The sequence below is a fragment of the Lagenorhynchus albirostris genome, chromosome 15 (genome assembly GCF_949774975.1).
Source record: "Lagenorhynchus albirostris chromosome 15, mLagAlb1.1, whole genome shotgun sequence".
Taxonomy (NCBI): Eukaryota; Metazoa; Chordata; class Mammalia; order Artiodactyla; family Delphinidae; genus Lagenorhynchus; species Lagenorhynchus albirostris.
The window spans coordinates 16,223,691-16,246,102 of record NC_083109.1 but is presented as its reverse complement, the minus strand read 5'-3'; the positions used below and the strand labels follow the sequence as shown (position 1 = coordinate 16,246,102).

At 46.4% G+C, this 22,412-nt stretch overlaps 1 protein-coding gene across 3 annotated transcripts in view; it reads right to left on the bottom strand.

Moving 5' to 3' along the window:
* JPH2 (junctophilin 2) overlaps nucleotides 1-21,568 on the bottom strand; it is a 61,308-nt gene extending 39,740 nt beyond the window's left edge. For 2 of the 3 annotated variants that reach the window (XM_060124657.1, XM_060124658.1), the window contains exon 1: nucleotides 20,706-21,568. In XM_060124657.1, the coding sequence (XP_059980640.1) occupies nucleotides 20,706-21,084 (379 nt within the window). In that variant the 5' untranslated portion in view covers nucleotides 21,085-21,568. Of the gene's footprint in view, nucleotides 1-12,571; nucleotides 13,570-20,705 lie in introns of those variants that run through there. The other variant, XM_060124659.1, reaches the window with a different exon arrangement.
* Between the last annotated feature and the right edge of the window lie 844 nt (nucleotides 21,569-22,412).

The following is a 22,412-nucleotide window of genomic DNA, read 5'->3' as shown; positions in this document are numbered from 1 at the left end:
TCCTGGCTGCATGTGAGAAGCTAAAGATAAAATACAGATCCCCGGGCCTTGCCACCTGAAATTCTCTTTAATTTGTTGGGGAGGGTGTCTGGTGCTTCTGGTCCCTCAGTACGGCAGGCAGGAACAGCCAGGGGTGAGAGGACAGCAGGGCTCACCTCCCTTCAATGACCAGCCATAAAAAACCAACGATCAGAGAACGTCAACTGTAACAGGGCCAAAGAGAAATGGAGAGAGACAGAGAGAGATGAGAGCGTTGGGCATGACCTCGCAAAGGAAGATGCAAATATGGTCTCCATTTCTTAGGTGGATTGATGTTCAGAGAGGTTATGTGATTTGCCCAAAGTCACACAGTGAGGAAGAAGCAGAACTGGGATTTGAACTGAGGTCTGACTCAAGGGGGGAAGTGGGATTATGTGGCAAGTGTAGAGAATAAAGAAATGAGAGTGTGGTACAAAGGATGAAAGTGTGAGGAGACAGATAGGAAACTATTATGCTCCATTTTCCAAGTTCATCCACATGGGGCCACATTGTGTGGGAAGCAGGGGGACAGAAAGAAACACAGAGAGAGACAAACTGGTTTCCAACACCATCTAAGCTGGGGAACCTTGACCAAGCTACTTCTTCTGATACTCAATTTCCTTACCTGGAAAGTAGAAAAATAATACCTGTTTTCCGCCTTCTTTGGGAGACAACAAAAGATGGAAACAACCCAAATGTCCATTAACTGGAAAATGGATAAACAAACTGCGCTCAACCACACGATGGAATACTAGTCCGCAGTAAAAAGTAGCATGTTACTGAAACACACACCAACATGGGTGGATCTCAAAAACATGCCAAGGGAATGAAGCCGGAGACAAATCATATGATTCCAATGACATGAAAGCCTGGAAAAAACTAAACTATGGTGATAGAAAGCAGATCCACTGCGCAGATCCACTGTGCAGGGGCACAAGGGAACTTGCTGAGTTGATGCAAATGTTCTGTATCTTGACTATGCTGGTGGTTACACAGGTGTAGACGTTTGTCAAGACTGTGCACCTCGGGGGGGGGTGGGGGTGGGGGTGTGATGAATTGGGCAATTGGGATTGACATGTATACACTGATGTGTATAAAATTGATGACTAATAAGAACCAGCTGTATAAAAATAAAATAAAATAAAATTCAAAAAAAAAGACTGTGCACTTAAAATGTGTTTTATTGCATGGAAATTATCCCTCAATAAAGTTGATTTGATAAATGAATAATTTGTAAATAAATTTTTAAGGAAAAAAAAAAAAACCCTACCCAGTACAGTGTCCTGCAAATATCCATCAGGAAATCCTGTCCACTCTACTTTCCAAGTGAATCTAGAATCTCGCCACGTCTCACCACCCCCATTGCTGCTAGATGGTAGCCCGAGCCACCATTATCTCCCTAACGCACCTATCAGAGGGGATTCTGTTCAAATATAATAAGCCAGATCACGACACTGCTCTGCTCCTTCTTACTCAGAAAAAAAGCTGAAGTCCTTAGTGACCCACAAGGCCCTACCTGATCTCATCCCCATCACTCCTCCATCCTTACTGCCTCCCATTCTCCCCTTTCCCTCACTTCACTCTAGCCACAGAGGCGGCCTTGCTGTTCTTCCCACACACTAGCCATGGTCCTGCCTCAGGGCCTTTGCATTTGCTGTTTGCTCTGCCTAGAATGTTCTTCCTCCAGATATCTGCATGGCTCACTCCCTCACCATCTTCAAGCCTTTACTCAAATGTCATCTCCCTGAAGACTCCCTCACCACCCTATTTAAAATTATAACCCCCACCCAAGGTTTTTTCTTTTTATCTCCCTTCTTTGCTTTCTTTTTTCCTTCATAGCGTATCTAATATTACATATATTTTGCTTTTTCTTTTATTAACCTTCTCTCCTACTGGAATGTAAGTTCCACAAAGGCAGGGATTCCATTCTTTTTTGCTCACTGTTGTATCCTTAGTACCTAGAACAGTATCAAATAGGTACTCAATAAATATTTGCTGAATGAGTGAGTGAGTGAGTGAATAGCATGCACTTTCCAACTATTTTCTTTTCTTTCTGCTCTATCCATCTGAAAACAGGTCTGCGAAATGACCAGAGAGATATTTAATAGTTCCTATAAGGCTCACCGAAGATGACACAGCTAATAAACGCACAGAGTCAAAACTCACACCCACGTCTGGCTGTGCTCCTTCCAGAAGTCTCAGAAGAAAGAAGAAAAAAATATATAAATCAAAGTGGGAAGTGAGTGAGAAAAGAGCAGAGAAGATGGTAAACCAGAGAAAAGAAGGAAGACATATAATCTCGAGATTGGACAAGTTTGTGAAATTAAACCAACCAGTCTACCTTTGGCTTAAATTTGGCATGAGATGGGCTGACGTGGCCACTTTAAGCCCAGGAAAAACTGAGATTGCAACAGGAGAAGGGCTCTTGGCCTCCAGTTGGGGAGGAAATGGCCAGGCTATATTAGGAAACTTACGAGCAAGTGGCAAGAGGCACAAACACCCAGGGGAGGCTGGGAGTGATGGGGCCCTGGGAAGGGGGAAGAGCCAAGTGCTGGAGCCATCCCCTGCCTGACTCTCTAAGTCAGGACAGTTCTCTCTGGGGACAGGAAGAATGCATCCAAAGAGGGAGAGGAGGACCCACCCACAGCCATCTGGCTGAGAGGAGCCTCTATGTAAGGAAGCGCTTCCTAATACCCTTGGGGATGATCCCCTCACTGGGACTTGTAGACATTACAGGGCTTCCCACTGCCCGCAGGGTAAGGACCAAGGTTCTCAGCAGCCTACAAAGCCCGGAGTGGGCTGCCCCTGCCCACCTTTCCCGACTCTTTTTGAACGGCTCTCCAGTCACACTCGCCTTCCTACCTCAGGGCCTTTGCACATGCTTCCCTTCTTTTTCTTGGTGTGCTCTTCTCTCTCCTCCCCTGGCCAGCTTCTAGTGATATTTCAAGATTCAGCTTAAACCTGACTACATCCAGGATGATTTCCTGAGCCCTTCCCCCTGAGTACTACCACATGATGTCAGTACTTCTTCTGGGCATTGTGTGTAGTAGCAGCTAACTGATTATTATGATCATTTATTCACCTTAAGCCTTCCCTACCAAACTGTGGCTTCCAAGAGGGAAGGCATCATATCTAGCTTATTTGCTGTGATCTCAGCAACTAGCACAGTTCCCAGGCCTGAGGAAGCCGTGAGTTAACATCTGATGAATCTGGGAGGATTTTCTCCTGAATGACACCCTGCTGTTCTTTCAAGGGCAGGAACTGCATTTTTCTTTCCCCTCATGACTCAGCGCATGGTAAATGCTCAGTAGGGACTGGCAGTGGCTACCGAGAATACTCACATCTAACTCTGGGAGTTACTGGGATATTTGTAAAAGGCTGGTGAAGTCTGTAACCATGGTAAATGTAGTCCTAATATACAGACCAGGCTCCCAAGTTTAATAAAACCTGAATATCGCCTTCTCCCTGCAATTCCCCTTCAGGTTTAGTATAGAATAACCTGAGTTTTAACCTTAACTCTGACACTGGATAGTTCTACAACATGCATAAGTTATTGAAACCCGGTAAGCCTCAGCTGTCCTATAACATGGAGATAATGATACCTACTTTATATGGTTTTTCATTCATTCCTTTGAATCAGCGAGTATTTGCAGTGCACCCTGCATTCACTGGGCTAGGTGCTGGCGATGCAGTGTGAATAAATAGACGTGGTCCCTGCCCTCGAGGGGCTTGGAGTCTAGTGCCAGCAATAGACTGGATTTAATCAATCATCAGAAATAAACGTTAAGCAGCCCCAGCAGTGTGGTCCAGAGAGATGACGATCCAGATCTTGGTTGGCAGTGGAGTGGGGAGGGTTGGTTGACCAAAGATTAAGTGAACTCTATGTGAGGCAGCTAGCACATAGCAAGTGCTCAATAAAGGCTAGCTTTTTGGCAGGTCAGAGTCTTTGCTCAGAAAAGCTGGCAAAGGATTAACTGGGATTAACTGGGAAGATGAAGAGGAGCCAGGGAGGACAGAGAGAACTCAGAGGGAGAGAATGAGACCAGCTCTGGTTTTCTGCCTAGGTGTGTGTGCTGGTAAGAGAGCGGGCTGGTGGCCTGGAATGCCCGGCTTTCGCTGGTTTGGGAACACCCCTGAGTCGGGCCTCAGAACTTCTGTCCTTGAGAAGAACATTTGGGGGTCTGCTCATCAGTGAGACCTGCCTCCACACCCTCTAAACACACAGGATGGAGGAGTTTCTGGAAGCCACATCTATAGTTTAAGATCCACTTCCCAGGGCCAGAGATTATGACTTTGTTGATGTGGATACTGGAAAGCATCTCAGATGATTCTAATATGAATTCTGTAAAAGTTTTCCACTGACCTACAGTTAGCCACCATGCTCTGTTCCTCTGTTGTAAAACCTGCTAGCTGATGCCCTTAGCACTCTGATGTGCCTGGCCAGCAGCCTATGACCTAGCAAATCCACGCCTCTGTTCCCACATGTGGAACTGTGTGTTTATTTAAGACTGTTCCTAAACCTGTTTACCTCCATTGTACTCATTATTGAAATTTTGTTATTTATTAATATTTGTTCCCTAAACCAATGGACTATGAGTGTACAGAAGAAGAGTCTTACTTCTCCAAACACAAGCTGAATGTTTTTGGATGTTCACAGGGAGACAGTTCCTTAAAAATCGCTCCCAAATTTGGCATGAATGGGATAACTATAAAAGGTTGGAACAAAATGATAGAAATCTAGATGTTTTCTACACTCGGACTACGTTGCAGTGTCTTTAATTTCTTGCTCCATTTTAAAGAAACCAACAGAAACTGGAAATTATAGATGATACGTTACAGGAATGGAAGACAGACAATGGGAAACTCCACTGCCATCATAAAAAAGGCTTTGCCGGGAATTCCCTGGTGGTCCAGTGGTCAGGAGTCTGTGCTTTCACTGCCTAGGGCCCGGGTTCAATCCCTGGTCGGGGAATTAAGATCCCACAAGCCGCGAAGCACAGTCTCTCTCTCCCCCCCAAAACAAGCTTTGCCATCAAAAGATTAGTGAATGAAAAAGACTGAATATCTATACACTATACGTAAATGTGATATAAATGAAAATAAATGTCATAAGATATATAAATCATTTTAAAAATCTTTCTCTGATCTTACTAACATTCAGTTAACCAGCTTGCATTTGGTATTGATGACATCAGATAAGAGGGCTTCTGCAGTTTTAAACGTCAGTGTGAATACATTTGCTTTGACAAAGAGAAAGCAAGGGAAGGAAGACACCGAAAGGGTAATCAAAACTAAGTCTAGGAAAATAAGCAAGTAACCACACGCCAGCACCCTGACGTGCGACTTTCCCATAGGGTCTGAATCCAAGTTTTGGATGAGTTTAGTTAGGGCAAAACTGCACTTTTCATTCCTTCTCAGGAAAAGGATGCCTGTGGCCTGAGTCACTGGGGCCTCTATCCACTACCTGGTCTGCAGGAATCTTCCCAACGTGGTAGGTACTGCTCATCCAGTTCTGACCATAAGAGGCCAAACTGGAGGTGTATAGCCTGTGGAAAATTTTCCTGGCCGTATAACTTAATAATCCATTAAGGCAGGATCTCCAAAAAATGTGTTTCGCAAAACTGGTGTTAATGTATTTTATCATGGAAAAAAAGAAAAACAATTCTGAAGTCAAGACAGTTTGAGGAGGTTAAATGAAATGAGAGTGTTCCTGCCTGTGGGAGTTTGTCAGAACTCCTAAAGTGCTCCTGGGGACCATGAGTCTCCATGAGGAGATGCTAGCTAATCAGAAGACCCTTCTTGCAGAACACCTGTCAGGGTTAGTATTCCTTGGAACCCACTTTGGGAAATGACCATAAGGCTCACATCAGTTTAACCTGGTGGGGTCAGGGGAGCAGGTATTATTGTACAGCTACTGTTTGGTTGTTGCTTACCCAACAACAATTGTCCTCTTTGCTAATAGAGCCTTAATTTTTGTCCCAGGGTCCAGTATTCCTCCCATGGGACTAAGAGTAAGGTCTCCAATCCAGGGGCAAATCCTGATTGCTCTAAGCCAGGCATTCGGGAATTCCCTGGTGGTCCAGTGGTTAGGACTCGGTGCTTTCACTGCCAGGGCCCGGGTTCAGTCCCTGGTAGGGGAACTAAGATCCTGCAAGCTGCAAGGCACAGCCAAAAAAAAAAAGGCCAGGCATTCAAGTCTATCCACCTTGCCAGTGATTGGATTAGACATGAGCCTATGAACATGTGATGAACTCTGGCATTGAGACCTGAGGTAAGTCAGCAAAAGGTGTGGGGCAAGGGAGACAAGAAAGAGTTCTTAGTTCTTCTGAAGAGATACTTGTGGAGAAACATACCCTCTTTTTCTGCTGGATGTTGTCACATGTGGACATGACTCCTGGAGCTGTGGCAGCCATATTGGGACCATGAGGGGAACTAGCTGAGAACAAAACTGACACTCTGTGGATGGCAGAGCAAAAAGGTAGCAGGAACCTGGGTTCTTGCTGATGCTGTTGTGCCTCCAAATTAACCAGTCCTGAGGCTTGCCTACCTCTGGATTCTTGTTTACGTGTGATTAGAAATATCCTTATTAAACAAGGTCTGTGCTGTCCAATAAGGTAGCCATTAGATGCGTGTGGTTATTGAGCACTGAATTTAAAAGTTTTAGTACAGGGACTTCCCCGGTAGCGCAGTGGTTAAGAATCCACCTCCCAATGCAGGCAACACAGGTTTGAGCCCTAGTCTGGGAAGATCCCACAAGCCTCAGAGCAACTAAGCCCACGTGCCACAACTACTGAGCCTGCGCTCTAGAGCCCGCGCACCTCAACAAAGAGTAGCCCCTGCTTGCCGCAACTAGGAAAGCCAGCGCACAGCAACGAAGACCCAGTGCAGCCAATGAATAAATAAATAAATGAATAAAAATAAAAAGATTTAGTACAACAAAGAATGTAAAATATCTCACTAATAATTACATATTGATTACATGTGGAAATTATAATATTTGGGGTAATGGGTTAAATAAAAGATGTGATTAAAATTCATTTCACCTTTTTAAATGTGGCTACTGGAAAATTTTAAATTATGTTTGGAGCCCATGTCATATTTTTGTTGGAAAGGGCTAGTTTAGGTCATCTGGAGTTAGGGTTTTCTGTTACTTGCAGACAGAAAAAAATATCCAAACAGATACAAGTATTAGCATTCTGATTTTACAGTGGGAAAAACTGACACTAAAAATGTAAATAGGGCTTCCCTGGTGGCGCAGTGGTTGAGAGTCTGCCTGCCGATGCAGGGGACGTGGGTTCGTGCCCTGGTCCGGGAAGATCCCACATGCCACGGAGTGGCTGGGCCCGTGAGCCATGGCCGCTGGGCCTGTACGTCCGGAGCCTGTGCTCCGCAGCAGGAGAGGCCACAACAGTGAGAGGCCCGCATACCGCAAAAAAAAAAAAAAAAAATGTAAATAACTTGCTCATGATCACACCAGTGTAGCCGTTGTTGGTGATCACAGTCAAGCATCCTGGCCAGTGCTTTCTCGTCTGTACCTCTAAGAACCTCAGAATACCTCTTACAAGTGAAAGGTTCAGAAACCCTCACCCAAACCTCAGCTCGGAAGAAAGCATGACCGTTTCAGAAACCCAAGGGGAGACAGAGAAGAGACCTGTGGGTCAGACCATGGATTCCGCCTCCAAATACAGAATGAATACTGAGAACACCATCCCCTCTGGCCGGTGACACCTGCCTATTTCTAGGAAACTGTCCAACTGTCAGTGTCCAACTGTCAGTGTCCCTAGGGGACTGAACAGAGATGGAGAGAAAGTAATCAGGAGTAGCTCCTCTCCAGAGGTCCCCACTGCCCATGGAAGTCCTTACCTGACAGTTCAGTGTCTTCATGACCTGGTCCCAGCTCACCTTCTCAGTTTTCCTCCCCAAATCCCCCAAAGCCTACTTTCAAAGCCACCTGCTTCAGAAACCTACCCAGGCCACCTTCCTTCCTCCAAACTCTCATCACTTCTTCCCACCCATGGCCGCTATCTTGTCTATATATTGTCTATTTTGTCCAACAGCCATCTCTGATCCTTCTCCAAATCCTCTCACGTAGTCTTAGAAGTTAGTTCAAGATCTTTGGGCAGGACCATGGAAGCATCAACAATAGATTTCAGACAGGGTTTAAGATAGAGCATGGCAGGTAGGGGAGTGAGCGCCAGAAGAGTCCAAGGGTCACGGCTGTTGTCCAGGCACCCTAAATCAGATGAGGTAAACCAGGAATGCACATTGTGGTGAACACACGTGCCCATGCCATGGACAGCCACATAGATGCTCTTGACTATAGGGGACCCATCCCACCTTGATGAAGACCACGGATCCTGTGTCCCAGAGAGAGCAAGTCAAACCTGAGACATCTTTGGGAAAAGCAAAGAATAATGGAAATTGCTTGGGTTTTGGAAACAGACCTGACTCTGAATATCTCTTTAATCTCTCCCCACTTCCCTTTATCTCCACTCCGTCCATCTAGTGCAGGGCTGTGCCAATATTCCCTGGTTAACTACAGTAGCCTCTGCCCTGGTCTTTGCCTCCCCAGATACCCACTTCAATCCATGCTTCGCTGCCGCCAGAGTCATCTCCTTTGTAAGATGCAGATGTGATCAGGTTATCCCCACGTAAAACTTTCTGACGGCTTCCCAGTACCTTGAGGGAGGATTGTCCCCTAGGAAACATATTCTGAGACTGAGATTGCATGTGGGTGATTCTGGGGGGAGGGCTCTCAGGGCAAACAGCCATAAGGAAGGAAGCAGGCTTCAATAAGTGGAAGAAGTCGAACAGTTGCAGCTAAAGCCTCACTGGATCCCATGGGGATCTCTGGAGCTGGTATGGCCCTTCAGAGTTGTCCAAAATCAAAGCAAGGAGGCTGGGTCTTTGTACTCCTGTATCAACTAGTCCTTAACTGTGGGTTACCCCCAGAGGGAGGTACCTCCTTTTGACAGAGGGCAATGGCCAGCTATGAGCCATCAGCAGCCCAAACTTCCGGCGGCTGGGGAAAAGAGGACCCTGCTCCTGCGGCGTGTCTGAGGGTGTCCCACAGCATCTGCTGTAAGGATGAAATTCAAACTCTTCGTTGTGACCCACGAAGCCCTCTTGGCTTGGGCCCTGCCAACCCTCCAGCCTCATGTATCCCACTCTCTCTCCCAGTCTCTGTGCTCCCACCTTTTCTTTTTTATTTATTTATTTTTTTTTCAGTACGCGGGCCTTTCACTGCTGTGGCCTCTCCCATTGCGGAGCACAGGCTCCGGACGCGCAGGCCCAGCGGGCACGGCTCACGGGCCCAGCCGCTCCGCGGCATGTGGGATCCTCCCGGACCAGGGCACGAACCCGCGTCCCCTGCATCAGCAGGCGGACTCTCAACCACTGCGCCACCAGGGAAGCCCCCACATTTTCTTGAACACAGCATGCTCCATTCCCACCTCCAAGCCTTTGCACTCAATATTCCTTCTGTCCGGCACCATGTGGTCCTCCCATCACCCATCCTTAAGATCTCAGCCTCAAGGCTAAGATCACTTCCTCAAGGAAGCCTTCTCTGATTACCCGACCAGACTAGGCTCACCCATTATCAGCTCATAAACCCTTCTACTTGCCCTTCAAATTATTTATCCCATGTTGTAATTAAATAACTGTCCAATGCTGGTCTCTGCTGTTAGAATGCACGCTCTTGAGGGCAGGGACCCAATGCCTTGCTCACCACAGCACCTCCAGCCCTCAATGTGATTCCCAGAGAAGGCATCCAGCAGATACTGTCAAATGAGTACATGAGTACCCGGCCCTGGACAAGTTCTTTTTGAGTCTATCTCTGCTCAGCAAAGGAAGCAAAGCAATTTTCTTTGCAGGGTTGCTGTGAGTGTCCTGTGAGTTATCTAGCAGAGACCTCAGACTCTCGATAAATGTTGGCTCCCTTCACTTCTTGGGAAAGGATTGCAGGGTGACCAGTCATCCCCGTTTGCCTGAGATTGAGGGGTTTCCCGAGAAACTTTAATACTTTCAGTACTAAAACCAGGACAGTTCCCAGGCAAACCGGGAGGGTTGGAAACTGGGAGGGTTGGTTGCCCTAAATTTGGGTGGGAAGGAGAGAAGTGCATTTCATATTAGCACATTGTTCCTGGTATGCTGGTAAAACAGCTCTTTGGAAAAACAAACAACCCTGATTCATCGCGTCGGCCAATTTCCATCATCTAAATATTCCCACCCTGGCCAGTGAAGCTACCAGCGGTCGAACAGCCAGCTTGCAAAATTCCTGAAAACTTAACAATGGGCCGCCATGCACCAGTAGGAGCTGATGCCAGCGCCCCGTAGCTAATACAGACTGTCGCGTTCCTGATATCCACACATGCACAACAGGGTCATAGACAACCTCAACTCGGGGGTAAGTGAGAATATTTCAATCCCAAGAAAGGCACAGCTGGAATGGACCTTGAAGACCATCTAGTCCAAGGCAACAAGTCATCTGTCACATGGGCTACCACTTCCCCATCCTGTGTCCACAACAGACATTGTTAATCGATCATGATGCTGAATCCTAATAAGGCGGAACAGTCTCCCCTCACCACCTCTCCGGGCAGCCACAGTCAAGTAGCTGATGTTGCATGTGCAAGAAATCGACTTACCTCCAGGAGTAAGTGTGGTTCAGCCCCTCATTATACAGGGTAGGAAGCTTAGGCACAGAGTGGTACAGGGACCTACCCAAAGCCACACAGCCAGGCAGTAGCTCAGCTGGGACTAAAGAACAGATCACCTGCCTTCCTTGCCCTTTCAATCCTGCTTTGCCTTGAAGAGCTGAATACCCCAGAGTGGGGCAGAATGAAGGGAACTCATTTGGGATCTGAGCCTAGATTCTGGGGGACTCTCCTTAGAGCCCCCAAACTCTCTTTGTACCCTGAAGGCTTCTTAGCATGTCAGCATATAAACGTTTATGTGTTGCGGGGAGAGCACTTCTGAAAAACTTACAAAGTTGCACATGCCCATTGCATAAAATTCAAACAACAGAGGAGTATTTAAAATAAAAAACTCTTGTATTGTCTCCCCAGAGGTAATCACTGTTAACAATTTCAGTCCTTCCAGGACTTTTTCTACTTATTTACAAGCCTGTATATATCACAAGTGAACTAAAAGATTAGCTGCTCCCCACCCTAACACCTTCCCCCCGCAATAAATATTTGTCCAGTGGCTCTTGTTTGCTTAAAATGCCTTAGGTTCCTTTCCATATGAGTATAGGTGGGTCTGTCTCTGTCCTTCCCCCCTCCCCCCCGGCTGCGCCGTGCAGCATACTGGAATCTTAGTTCCCCGACCAGGGTTCGAACCCACGCCCCCTGCAGTGGAAGCTCAGAGTCTTAACCACTGGACCACCAGGGAAGTCCCTGTCTCTGTCTTGTTTTTTTTTTCTCTCTCTCTCTCTTTTTAAACTTTTTTTTTTTTTATTGAGGTGTAGTTCTGCCTCGGTCTTTTTAATGGTTTTCGTACTTCCTGGCATGGTCTTATGAATTAACTGAACAGTCCCTTTGGGTGAGCATATAGATGCTCTTCCGTTTTTCCTGTAACAATCCCAAGGCCTTGCTCTCTGGCTCGCCTGCGAGGTGGTCCCGAAGTCCCTTCCTGTGGCCCCCAAATGCTACCTCCCATCAAAGCTCCACTGTCTCTGGTTTCGCAGGATCACCAACAGGGGATTAATCAGGTGACACTGAGCGGATGCTGACAGTCCTGGGGCCTCGGGGGAAGCATCTTTGCCAGGCCCTGGGTCAGCTCAACAACGCTGAGGGCCTTGGAAGCCAGAAATAATTGAGTGTGGGGGAGGAAAGGGATCAAGGGGAGACGGCCTGGGCTCAGACCCCCCACTGGTTGCTCAGGGCTCCGACCCCCCACTGGTTGCTCAGGGCTCCCTGTCTGTGTGCACGCCCGCCCACAACCCTCACGCCCATGTGCCGTGTTTAACGGGGCTTTGCTGACTCTCAGTATACAGCACCGAGCTCCTGACCTTCCCTCTTCAAACCCTCACCCTAGCTTAGCTCAGGGCAACGCCATCCTTTGTGGCTCAGGCCAAAGCCTTGGAAGCTTCTTTGACTCTTCTTTCTCTCACTCCCCCTATGCAATCTATCAGCCCAATCTTTCGGCTCCAGGTTCAAAACAGACCCAGAGTTCGACCACTTCTCCCCACCTCTGCTGATCCAGGTTGAAGGTCCAAACCATCGTCATGTCTCATTGCAATAGACACACTAATTGATCTCACTGCTTCTACCCTTTCTGCACCACATCCTTGCCCCCAAACCGTCTCTGAACACAGTAGCCAAAGGAAGCCCTCTGAACAAAGTCAGAGCATGTCACTTTTATAGCCCGCATTTTTCTCAGGGTAAAAGCCAGATTCTTACAATCTGCGTGAACTACCCTGTACCACACCTTCCCGGCAGGAATATTATATAGGGGATGCTGTGTCCTTCTCTGTACATCCCAACAAAGGCCCCTATTTTCTGGTTGTCCTGTCATCAATGATGTGAAATTTGATCACTTTGTTAAGACGGTATTCACAAAGGATTCAAATTTAATTAAAAATAAAAGTAAGAAAAACATTGTGCGTGCCACACAGAGCATTTCCTGCAGGTTGCGGCCCACCCTCAGGCCTCAGGGTGTGGCCCCCATTCTATACAGTTCAAACAATGGTCAGCTGCACATGCTTGAATACCTCCAGGCACAAGGTGCTCACTACTCGCCTAGGGGGAGAGGCTTCTGGAGTTCCCACTGCCCCTGGATCGCCCTCTCGATTCTGCCAGGCGGGTCCGGGTCAGTCGACTCCCAGTTATGCAGGAGTAAGTAGGGGCCTTGGTCTTGACCAGACCCAAAGCCCACCTACTCTGTGGCTCTGGCTTGGGAAAGGAAAGGAGAGAACAGGGGCGGCCCTCTGGTCTACGGCAGGAAGCAAGCCTGTCTCCCTCACCCCACACCCCGCCCTCAACCAGGGCCCTTAGAAAATGAGACTGGACATTCCTCACAAAGGTGTGGCAGCCAGGGCTGGTCCAAGCAACAGCTGCTGGGGACATGAAATTAGCAGGCCCTGGAAGCAAGCCAGCTCGATGAATGCCAAGGGCCTGGCCTTGGACAGGGGTACGTCTGGGGAGATTTGGCCAACTGGACACATGCATCCCAGAAAACAAGGCTGCAGAGAGGACTAGTGACATCCACTTCCCTGTCTCACTGAGGGTCCACTCTGCTCCCCTGGAGTCCCGGATAAATGGCAAGAAGCTGCTGTGACAGCAGCCCAGATGACTATCATGCTGACCCCCTGGCTGTGAACTGGGACATGAGATTTTCAAGATGAGGTTAAATTATGCTGATCCTACATTCGAAATGGAATCATGCCTGACTTGGGTTCCATCTACACTGGCAGGACCCAAGGCAGAACTAAGCAAAGTCTTGGCTTATTTAAGTGCTCCAAAATCAAAAGCTAGGTTTTGTACTGAAATATTCTTCCCCAAACGGAGGCAGGTGTGGTTCAGGCCATCCTGAATTAGTTCGTCCTTTGGACTGTGAAAGAAACACAGAAAAGAGAATATATGTCTCAGCATTTCCTCTGTGCCAGGCATCCTGCTAAGTCCTTTTTATGTATTATCTCATTTCATTGTTTCAATCTCATTTTGAGAGAGATTTTGACATCCCTAATGGAAAAAAGGAAATGGAAGGTGAAAGAGATCACATGATACGCTTATGTTTGTAGACTTAAGAAGTGGTCCCACTGGGATTTGGACCCAGATCTGGCTACTCTAAGCCCCAAGTGTTTAAGTAACACAGGCTTCCTTTAGTCCCATCAGATTCTCTTAGGACTTCTACACTTGAGTTTTAATAGCAATCAAGAAATTCTAAATTAAAAGACATTCTTTTTAAATCTGAAAAACAACCCCCCCCCAAAAAAATCCCACCAAAACTAAGAAATTAATTTAGCAAGGTGAAAGGATTGAAAAAGCAGTGAACAATTGGAACAATGAAATTTTAAATGCCATTTATAATATCATAAAAAAGTAAAATACTTGTTAATTTTATCAAAAAAAAGTGCAAGACATTGAAAACTCTAAAACTTTGCCAAACAAAATTAAAGAAGACCTAAATAAATAGGAATATATACCATGTCCATGATTGGAAGGCTCACCGCTGTTCAGATGTCCATTCTCTCCAAATTGATGTGTAGATCAAATGCATTTTTTCTGTAATTATTTTACTCATAATCACACAATAAATGAATGGAACGAATGCATCAGTATGAACAATGCAGCACATTTTTAGAAAACTAACTAGGATCCAAGAAAATGGAAAAAAAGAATTTAAAAAGCAACAAGACACTTTCCATAGATGGGTCTCTTAAATTCTCTAGTGAAGAGATAATACAGTCACTCCTTTACAAATTGCCTTTGGTTCTTATGCTTATCTTAATTGTGAAGTTGTGCTGAATATACTTCAGCAAACTCCATCAACTGCATTTTTAATCAAATTTCCATCAGGCATTTTTAGTAGAAATTGACAACCTGATTTTATCATCTATATAGAAATGGAAATGATCTAGAATAACCGACACGGTCTTGAACAAGGAGAGCAAAGTTGGAGGATTTACTCTGATTTAAAAACTTGTTTTAAAGCTCCACTAACCAAGGCAGTGTGATATTGGCACAAAGATAGACACATAGATCAATAGAAACGATATTCCTTTGCAGAGCAAATATGTAAAGAAATATGGGGGTTAAGTTGCTTCGTGGAACCCATATCACAGGCCCAGATAATGTGACATCAGGTATTATTCAGGCCTCTAGCCTGGCAAATTCATTTAGCTCCCGTGTTCAGAGTCAATTGGGCTAAAATGAGCTTAAGTCATCAGCTTTGGGAAGGATAAAGAAATCTGTATCCAGAGCATAGAAGGTTGTGTTTTTGACCCAGGTCTCATACTTAAACATAAAAATATCAGTGTTTCAGTATGTAATAATAATAATAAGAGCACTAACCACATGCCTAAAACTGTTCTAAGTATTTTAAGTATTTCAGTGCATCATTTAATTCTCTCAACAAGAGAGAACAATAATTCTATCAATAATATCTCATAAAAGAGAAAAGAACAAGTACAGCATATAGGAAGAGAAATATTGTTTCATGATGATTTGCTTCAGTTTTATGTTTTTGTGTGTGTGTGCATAGAATTACAATGGGAAATACATATCTTAAGGTGGGCTGTGGTCATAAAAATTTGAAAGCCGCTAGTGTAGTAGATGAGAGAGTTGTTAAGAAGCCTCAATAATAAATTGGGAGACTGGGATTGACATATACACACTACTATATATAAAAGAGATAACTAATAAGAACCTGCTATAAAGCACAGGGAACTCTACTCTGTATTACAGATTATGTATAGTCTGTAATGGACTATATGTATAGTCTGTAATGGACTATATGGGAAAGGAATCTCTAAAAAAAAGGGTGGATATATGTATATGTATAACTGATTCACTTTGCTGTACACCTAAAACTAACACAACATTATAAATCAACTATACTCCAATAAATATTTTTTTAAAAGACCCACTACTGGGCATATACCCAGAGAAAACCATAATTCAAAAAGACACATGCACCCCAATGTTCATTGCAGCACTGTTTACAATAGCCAGGTCGTGGAAGCAAACTAAATGCCCATCGACAGACGAATGGATAAAGAAGATGTGGTACATATATACCATGGAATATTACTCAGCCATAAAAATGAACGAAATTGGGTCATTTGTAGAGACGTGGATGGACCTAGAGTCTGTCATACAGAGTGAAGTAAGTCAGAAAGAGAAAACCAAACATCATATATTAATGCATATATGTAGAATCTAGAAAAATGGTACAGATGAACCGGTTTGCAAGGCCGAAATAGAGACACAGATGTAGAGAACAAACACGTGGACACCAAGGGGGGGAAAGCCGGGGTGGCAGGGTGGGGTGGTGGTGGGATGAACTGGGAGATTGGGATTGACATGTATACACTAATATGTATAAAATAGATAGCTAGTAAAAAAATATATATATAAAATTATGTTAAGGAAAAATAAAAAATAAACCTCACTAATATAATGAACGTATGATTCTTAGCACAGAGCCGGAGAGATAAAAACTAGTAAAGACTCCGTAAATGGTAGAGACAGTTATTACTATTGCCACAGAGCCTGATAAAAACTAGTAAACACTCAACAAATGGTCAAGACCATTGCTACTACTGTCACGGCCAGCTTCATGGGCATTTAACCGGTGTAGTCACACAGGACCCTGCTCAGAAGGGTCCTGAACATGGCTTAATGCTCTCTTGTCACCATCTTGAAATTCTTACTGATTTTGAAGAAGGGGCCCACGTTTTCATTTTGCACTGTGTCCCTCAAATTATGTAGCCAGTCCTGATTATTTTGTATAGTTGTCTGTCATTTATTAAAATACTGATTCATCATATGTATAAAATATTTAATTATCACTTACAATGATCAAATGCCATCTCTGCCTCTTATCAGCTAGAGGACCATGAGAGAATACTTACTATCTGTCTCAGTTTCCTCTTCTATAAAAGAGGGGTAACAATAGTACTTCCCCGTAAGGTTACTGTGAAAGTTTAAATAACATAACACATGCCACGTATCAAGATCAGCACCTGGCACACCCTTCCTACTCCGAAAATGTTAACTATTATTATTATTAACTTCATGAAAAAAAGGCAACCTTGGGCTTGGTTTTTCCTACTGCACATTTTGGGGAGGGGATTATTGAACTAGACCCATGGTTCTGGAATTTATCTGAGCACCAGATTACTTGGAGAATCTGATGGCTCTTTGAGGAAATACCTCCCAGAAAAACACAGATAGTCCACGCACATATGCACACATCTTGCCTGCAGTTTCAGGCCATTTATGGGCCTCTGAGGCCAAGGCTCAGGCCCAGGTCAAGATCTGAGGAAAGCAAAGATCACTAGTTGCCCTTCTAGTCCTGGAGTCTGTGGGTCTCTGGGGAGGAAACCGCCAGGCAGCACGTTACTACTTAAGGACCTGGTGTATGCAGGCTTTGGGCTTTTAAGTCAGCAGCTATTTTTAGCTTTGCTATATATGGCCAGGGGAGGAATGTGGGGCTATAGGCAGGGGAGGGGGTGCCAGGAGGCTGAGGGCAGAGTTTGGGAGGCTGGAGCTCCTTTGCCTTGACCACCTTACCCTTCCCACCAAAGAATTGGAGCTTAACTTCCAGCCAAAGCAACAAGCATGGGGAAGAGAGAAGGTCTGTGGATTTAGGAGTGGCAGGGGCTTCCATGAAGATGCCAGGTCAAGTCACTTTAGAACAGTGATATTCATATTTTTTTGACCGTGACCTGCAGTAAAAAATATATATGTTTGAATCATGACACAATCATAAACACATTTTTTTGCCCATGATGAATAATTTATTAATCTACCATGAAATCATGAAAATAATAATGTGCGAATTTTCTATATTGTTGAATTTAATTTAAAGGGTCATCTTTTATTCCTGATTAAGTACTTTGTGTGGAGATATTAGTAGACGGTAATCATCAATGTAGAAACACAGACATTTTAATACACACACAATATATATACATATATCCATATATGTATATATATACATATATCTCCAACTGAACAAACATTTCAGGAAACAATACTTTATCTCATTCTCTATGAAACACTTTGATATTTTCTATTCTGTTCTGTTCTATTCTATTCTTTCATTTTTTAAAATGCAGGTCATGACCCAATAAATTGATTTTGCCAATGAGTCAACATCTCCAGTTTGGGTTTGGAGCAGGCAGACACCTGTAACATTGGACTGCAAGGTAAGGTAGGGAGTGGAGGAAAGGGGACATATTATCGCTTAGCTCAGTACTTCTCAAAACTGGGGATAAGATGAAGGTTTCAGCTTGATATCTGCTGGATGGCAAGCTTTGGACCTCAGAGTCTTTGTACACTGTTCTCTCCACCTGGAGCACGTGTCCTCCACCCTTGTCACCTGGTTCACTCTGGTACTTCAGAGCTCCACTTGCCACTTATTCCAGGAAGCCTCCCTGATTGCCTCAGTCTGGTTAGCTGCCTGCTTCTTGCTCCCTTAGTCCCTGGCACATCCCTGCTTGGCACCCAACACATTTTTTCTTAGATTCTCTGGAAGGCAGGAACCTTTCCCATCCTGTTCATTTCTACACCCTCCTCACCACCCGCCTACCACCCACCCAGTGTAGCGTAGCACTGGCTTCCTAATAATCACTCAGTAAATATTTATTGAATGAATTGATGATAGTTAATAGTAATAATGGCAACTACACATTTATCGCATGAGAAATCTTAGGAGAGATCAGTATAAATCCATTTTAGGGATGAGGAAACTAAAGCTCCAAGAGATCAAATAATATGATGGGGGAGGGGAATAATCCAGCATTGCCTGACTCCCAATGGTACCTAATCACAGGATCTTATTTGTCCACATTCCCCTCAACACTGTCCAGGATGGGGCAAAGGGCAGGTCCTTAACAACCCCTGGGAGACCTGATGACAGGTTGATTAAAGAGATTTTCCGAAGCAGTGGCCACATCTAATTTTGGAGGGTTGCACTCGTAGGAGAGGATCTATGAGGTTTCCAGGCCCCCTGGATGTGGGGCTGTCTCATTCGGGAGGAGAGTCTGGGCTTCTGACAAACCAGGGAGGCAGGGCTTCCGATGACACACCTTTCTAGGCTCCTGGACACACTTAGGCTAAAACCCAAGGCCCTGCAAGTGTGTGTGACCTGGCCCATGCCTGCCACTCCAGCGGCAGCCCCATCAGCCCGGCCTGTTCCGCTCAGTCACGCGGATCCCGCCGCTCCGGTGTTCTTGCTGTCCTCACCCATGCCGAGCCCAGTCCTGCCTCAGAGCCTTTGCAGTCTCCATTCCCTCTGCCTGGGATCTTCCCTCCCTCTCTAGTCCTCTCCACCCTACTTCTCAGGAACTCCCCATCCAAAAACATCACCCTCTTCCTTCTCTGCTATTTTTTTCATAACACTAGTAACTTCTGGAAATTGCATATATGTTTGTTTTCCGGTTTATTTCTGTCTTCTTCACCAGACAGGGAAGTCCCTGAGGACTATGCTTGCTCACTGCCTTGGCCCCTAGGACTCACTGTGGGAGGGTGCCTGACACACAGTTGGTGATCCATGAATGAATGAATGGGTTTCCCCCGTTTTAGACATCTTGGGACATCGGCCTCTAGTTTCCCAGAAATGTGTGTCCCTGCGACTCACATCCAGGCCCCCAACACACACAAACCGTGGTTTGGGGAGGGGAAAGAAGGAACTTTCAGCACGTGCGTACTTGCACCATTTTGCATGGATAACTGATGTCCAGCAAGCATGCAAGGATTATCTCCATCTGGTAATTGGAGAATCTGAAGCTTGCTCTCTGCTTGTCCCCAGTGTGTAGTGTAGTGTCCGGCATAAACATCTGGTGAACTTAATTGCACTGAATTGCAGAGGTTCCGCAAACTGCTCAAGGTCACCAAATTAGGAAATGTGGAGCCAGATTTTGTTCAATTCCAGCCAGGGTTGCGTGGCCGCCATAGTGCCATAGAAACTCCAGGGACACAACCTGTTAACATCCAGAGGCATTCGAGGGTGGGCCCTCAGACATTCACCAGTTGGGAGCCCAGTCAGGAGCCCATCCTGCACCTGAGGCCATTCTCTATCTGCTTCTCAAACATAATTTTCCCTTCAAGGTTCAGTTCAGATGTCACCTCCTCGAAAGCATCCCCTGATCTCCTCAAATCTAACTTCTCTTTTCTGCCACAGCACTCTGTGAATACTTGTGTATAATTGTTTGTCCACAAGCCTATCTTTGAACCCATGGGATGTATCTTGTTCCTCTTTATGTCGAACCCTTTTTACAGTGCCTGGTGAATAGGTGGTACTACAGGAATATGCACTGAAAGAAAGGATGCTTGGATGGATGGGTGGATGGATGGATGGATGGATGGATGGACAAATGGGTGGATGGATGAATGACTGGAAGAACAGATGAATGGTTGGATGGATGGATAACTGGGTGGATGGAAGGATGAATGGATATGTGGACAGATGAATGGGTGGATGGATGGATGGATAGATAGATGAATGGTTGGAAGAACAGATAAATGGGTGGATGGATGGATGAATGGATGAGTGGGTGGATAGATGGATGAATGGGTATGTGGGTGGATGGGTGAGTGGGTGGGGGGATGGATGGATGAATGAATGAATGAATATTTCATGATCTATTGATTGAAAATAATTTTCATGGCAAAGTTGACATTAGACACCAATTCTTCTGGAGCATATTCCACATCGGATGGTACACCCAGCATGCAACAGTAGCAGTAATGTCTTACTGAACGTGTATTTCTATGGCAGGCCTTGCATTAGAAGCACTTCTGCCAATCCTCTCAATAGCTCCATTATTGACCCCACTTTACTAACAAGGAAATAGATGCAGACAGAGGCGGAGCCGCTTGCCCGAAGCCACACAGCAGATAACATCCTGGCACCTCTGATCTGGTGCTGTACTGCCCCTGGATCTTCCCACCCACCACCCGTCTTCCTCACCCTGCCTGGCCCCTCCCCCAGGTCCGCAAGCCCCAGGCTGGGCTCACCTCCGTCTGCATAGGTCTCCGTGCCGTAGCCGTCCTGCAGGCCATTGTTCCAAGTGCCCTCATACTTGGCACCGCTGCTGCTGCTCTGCCGGGTTCCGTAGCGTCCCTTGAAGCCGTGCGTCCACTCGCCCTTGTACAGCCAGCGTCCCTTGGTCTCTATGCCCAGCCCATGCCGTTTGCCCTGGCTCCAGTATCCCTCGAAGGTGTTTCCGCTGGGCCAGGTATACACACCCGCCACTTCAAAGCCAAAGTTCCAGGAGCCCGAGTATTCGCCCTGGCCCTTGGGGCCCGTGCACAGTCCGTGCCCGTGGGCCTTTCCCCCCTCCCAGCCCCCGCAGTACGCCCCGCCATCATCAAAGTCAAAGCGGCCCCCGCTCATCTCATCGTAGCCCCTGACCACCTCACCGTCCTCCAGCTTCGGGGGAGAGGGCAATGGGGGTGGTGGTGCCAACGACTCTCTCCAAGCAGCTCAGGGCCGCCCCCCCCCACTCACTGCGCCCCTGGAGGGGGTAAGCAAGATGCCACCCGAGGCTGAAGGAACCCAGGAGCCAAGTCAGCACTGGGTCGGCTGGTCAGTGCCATGCCTGGGAGGCCCCCACTCACTCAGCCAGAGGAAGGCTGCCAGCTGGGAAGGAAGTGGGAAGGAGAGGTTCAAAGTGTCCACGGAGTGTCCCAAACCTGGCTTCCATGGAGTCAAAGGAAAAACGGTGTGATCCCTTTAAGAAGTGCAGTGAAAGGGGTGGGGTGGAGGGGTCCCCAGTCCGTTTTCAAAGAGGAGAAATTCCCCCTCGGTGACAACCCCCAGCCCGAGGCTGAATTCCTGCAGCCGACTGGCCCCCTTCTCCTCCACCCCCGGTGGGTGTGCAGGGCTGTGATTCTCCCACCCCTGCCCCGCCCCTCTCCAATCCTGCCCTCCTCCTGGGATGGAAAGGTCAGTGTTGCCCTAACAAGGCCATTGGAGCTCAGAAGCTGCTCCCAAAATAACCCCCTGGCCGGCCCAGCCTCCTTCAAAGTGGGAGGGGTATTTCAAACTGGGCTAGCGCTCCAGACTCAGGGAGTGGTTGGAGGGATGAGGACGGGAAGCTGAGAACTAAGCGTGGGCAGCTGGGGAGCTTTGGTGGCTTTTCTTCTCTTGGGTAAGAGCTCCCTTCCACCTTCCTGGTCCCCTGAGTCTGCAGGCAGGGAGAGGAGAGGAAGACCAGCAGAACACCCGGTCCTGGAGCACTTAGAGTCCCCCAGAGCATAGAAGTGAGCATATCTCAGCCCCAGCACCACTCACATGCCCCCGCAGGACCTGGGGCTGTTATAGCACCACTGCCAACCCCATAAAGGAATCTGGTGACCTAAAGAGAAAGGAACGGGGCGTGGGTTCACATATGCTTTTGAGAGTGGAGGAGAGAACTCAGGAAGAGAGGTGAGGTTCTGGAGACAAGAGTTGGGAAGATAAAGCGAGTCTGAGTCTAGTACAACCCCAAATTCCCTCCCTTCCCCCCAACCCTGGGAAAACCCTGGAAAGAACACAGTGCAAGAAGCATGGGCCACGGATCACTCCCTTTCTCTCTTCTGACGGGCAGGGAGACTGCCCTCCTCTCTCTAGTTCTGAGACACAGTGTTTCTGGTTGTATTGGAATGAGGTCGTCTCAGAAATACTCAAGGATTGTGATTCTTTTTTTTTTTTAATTCCCTTTCCAAGCTCTCTTTTGCTGT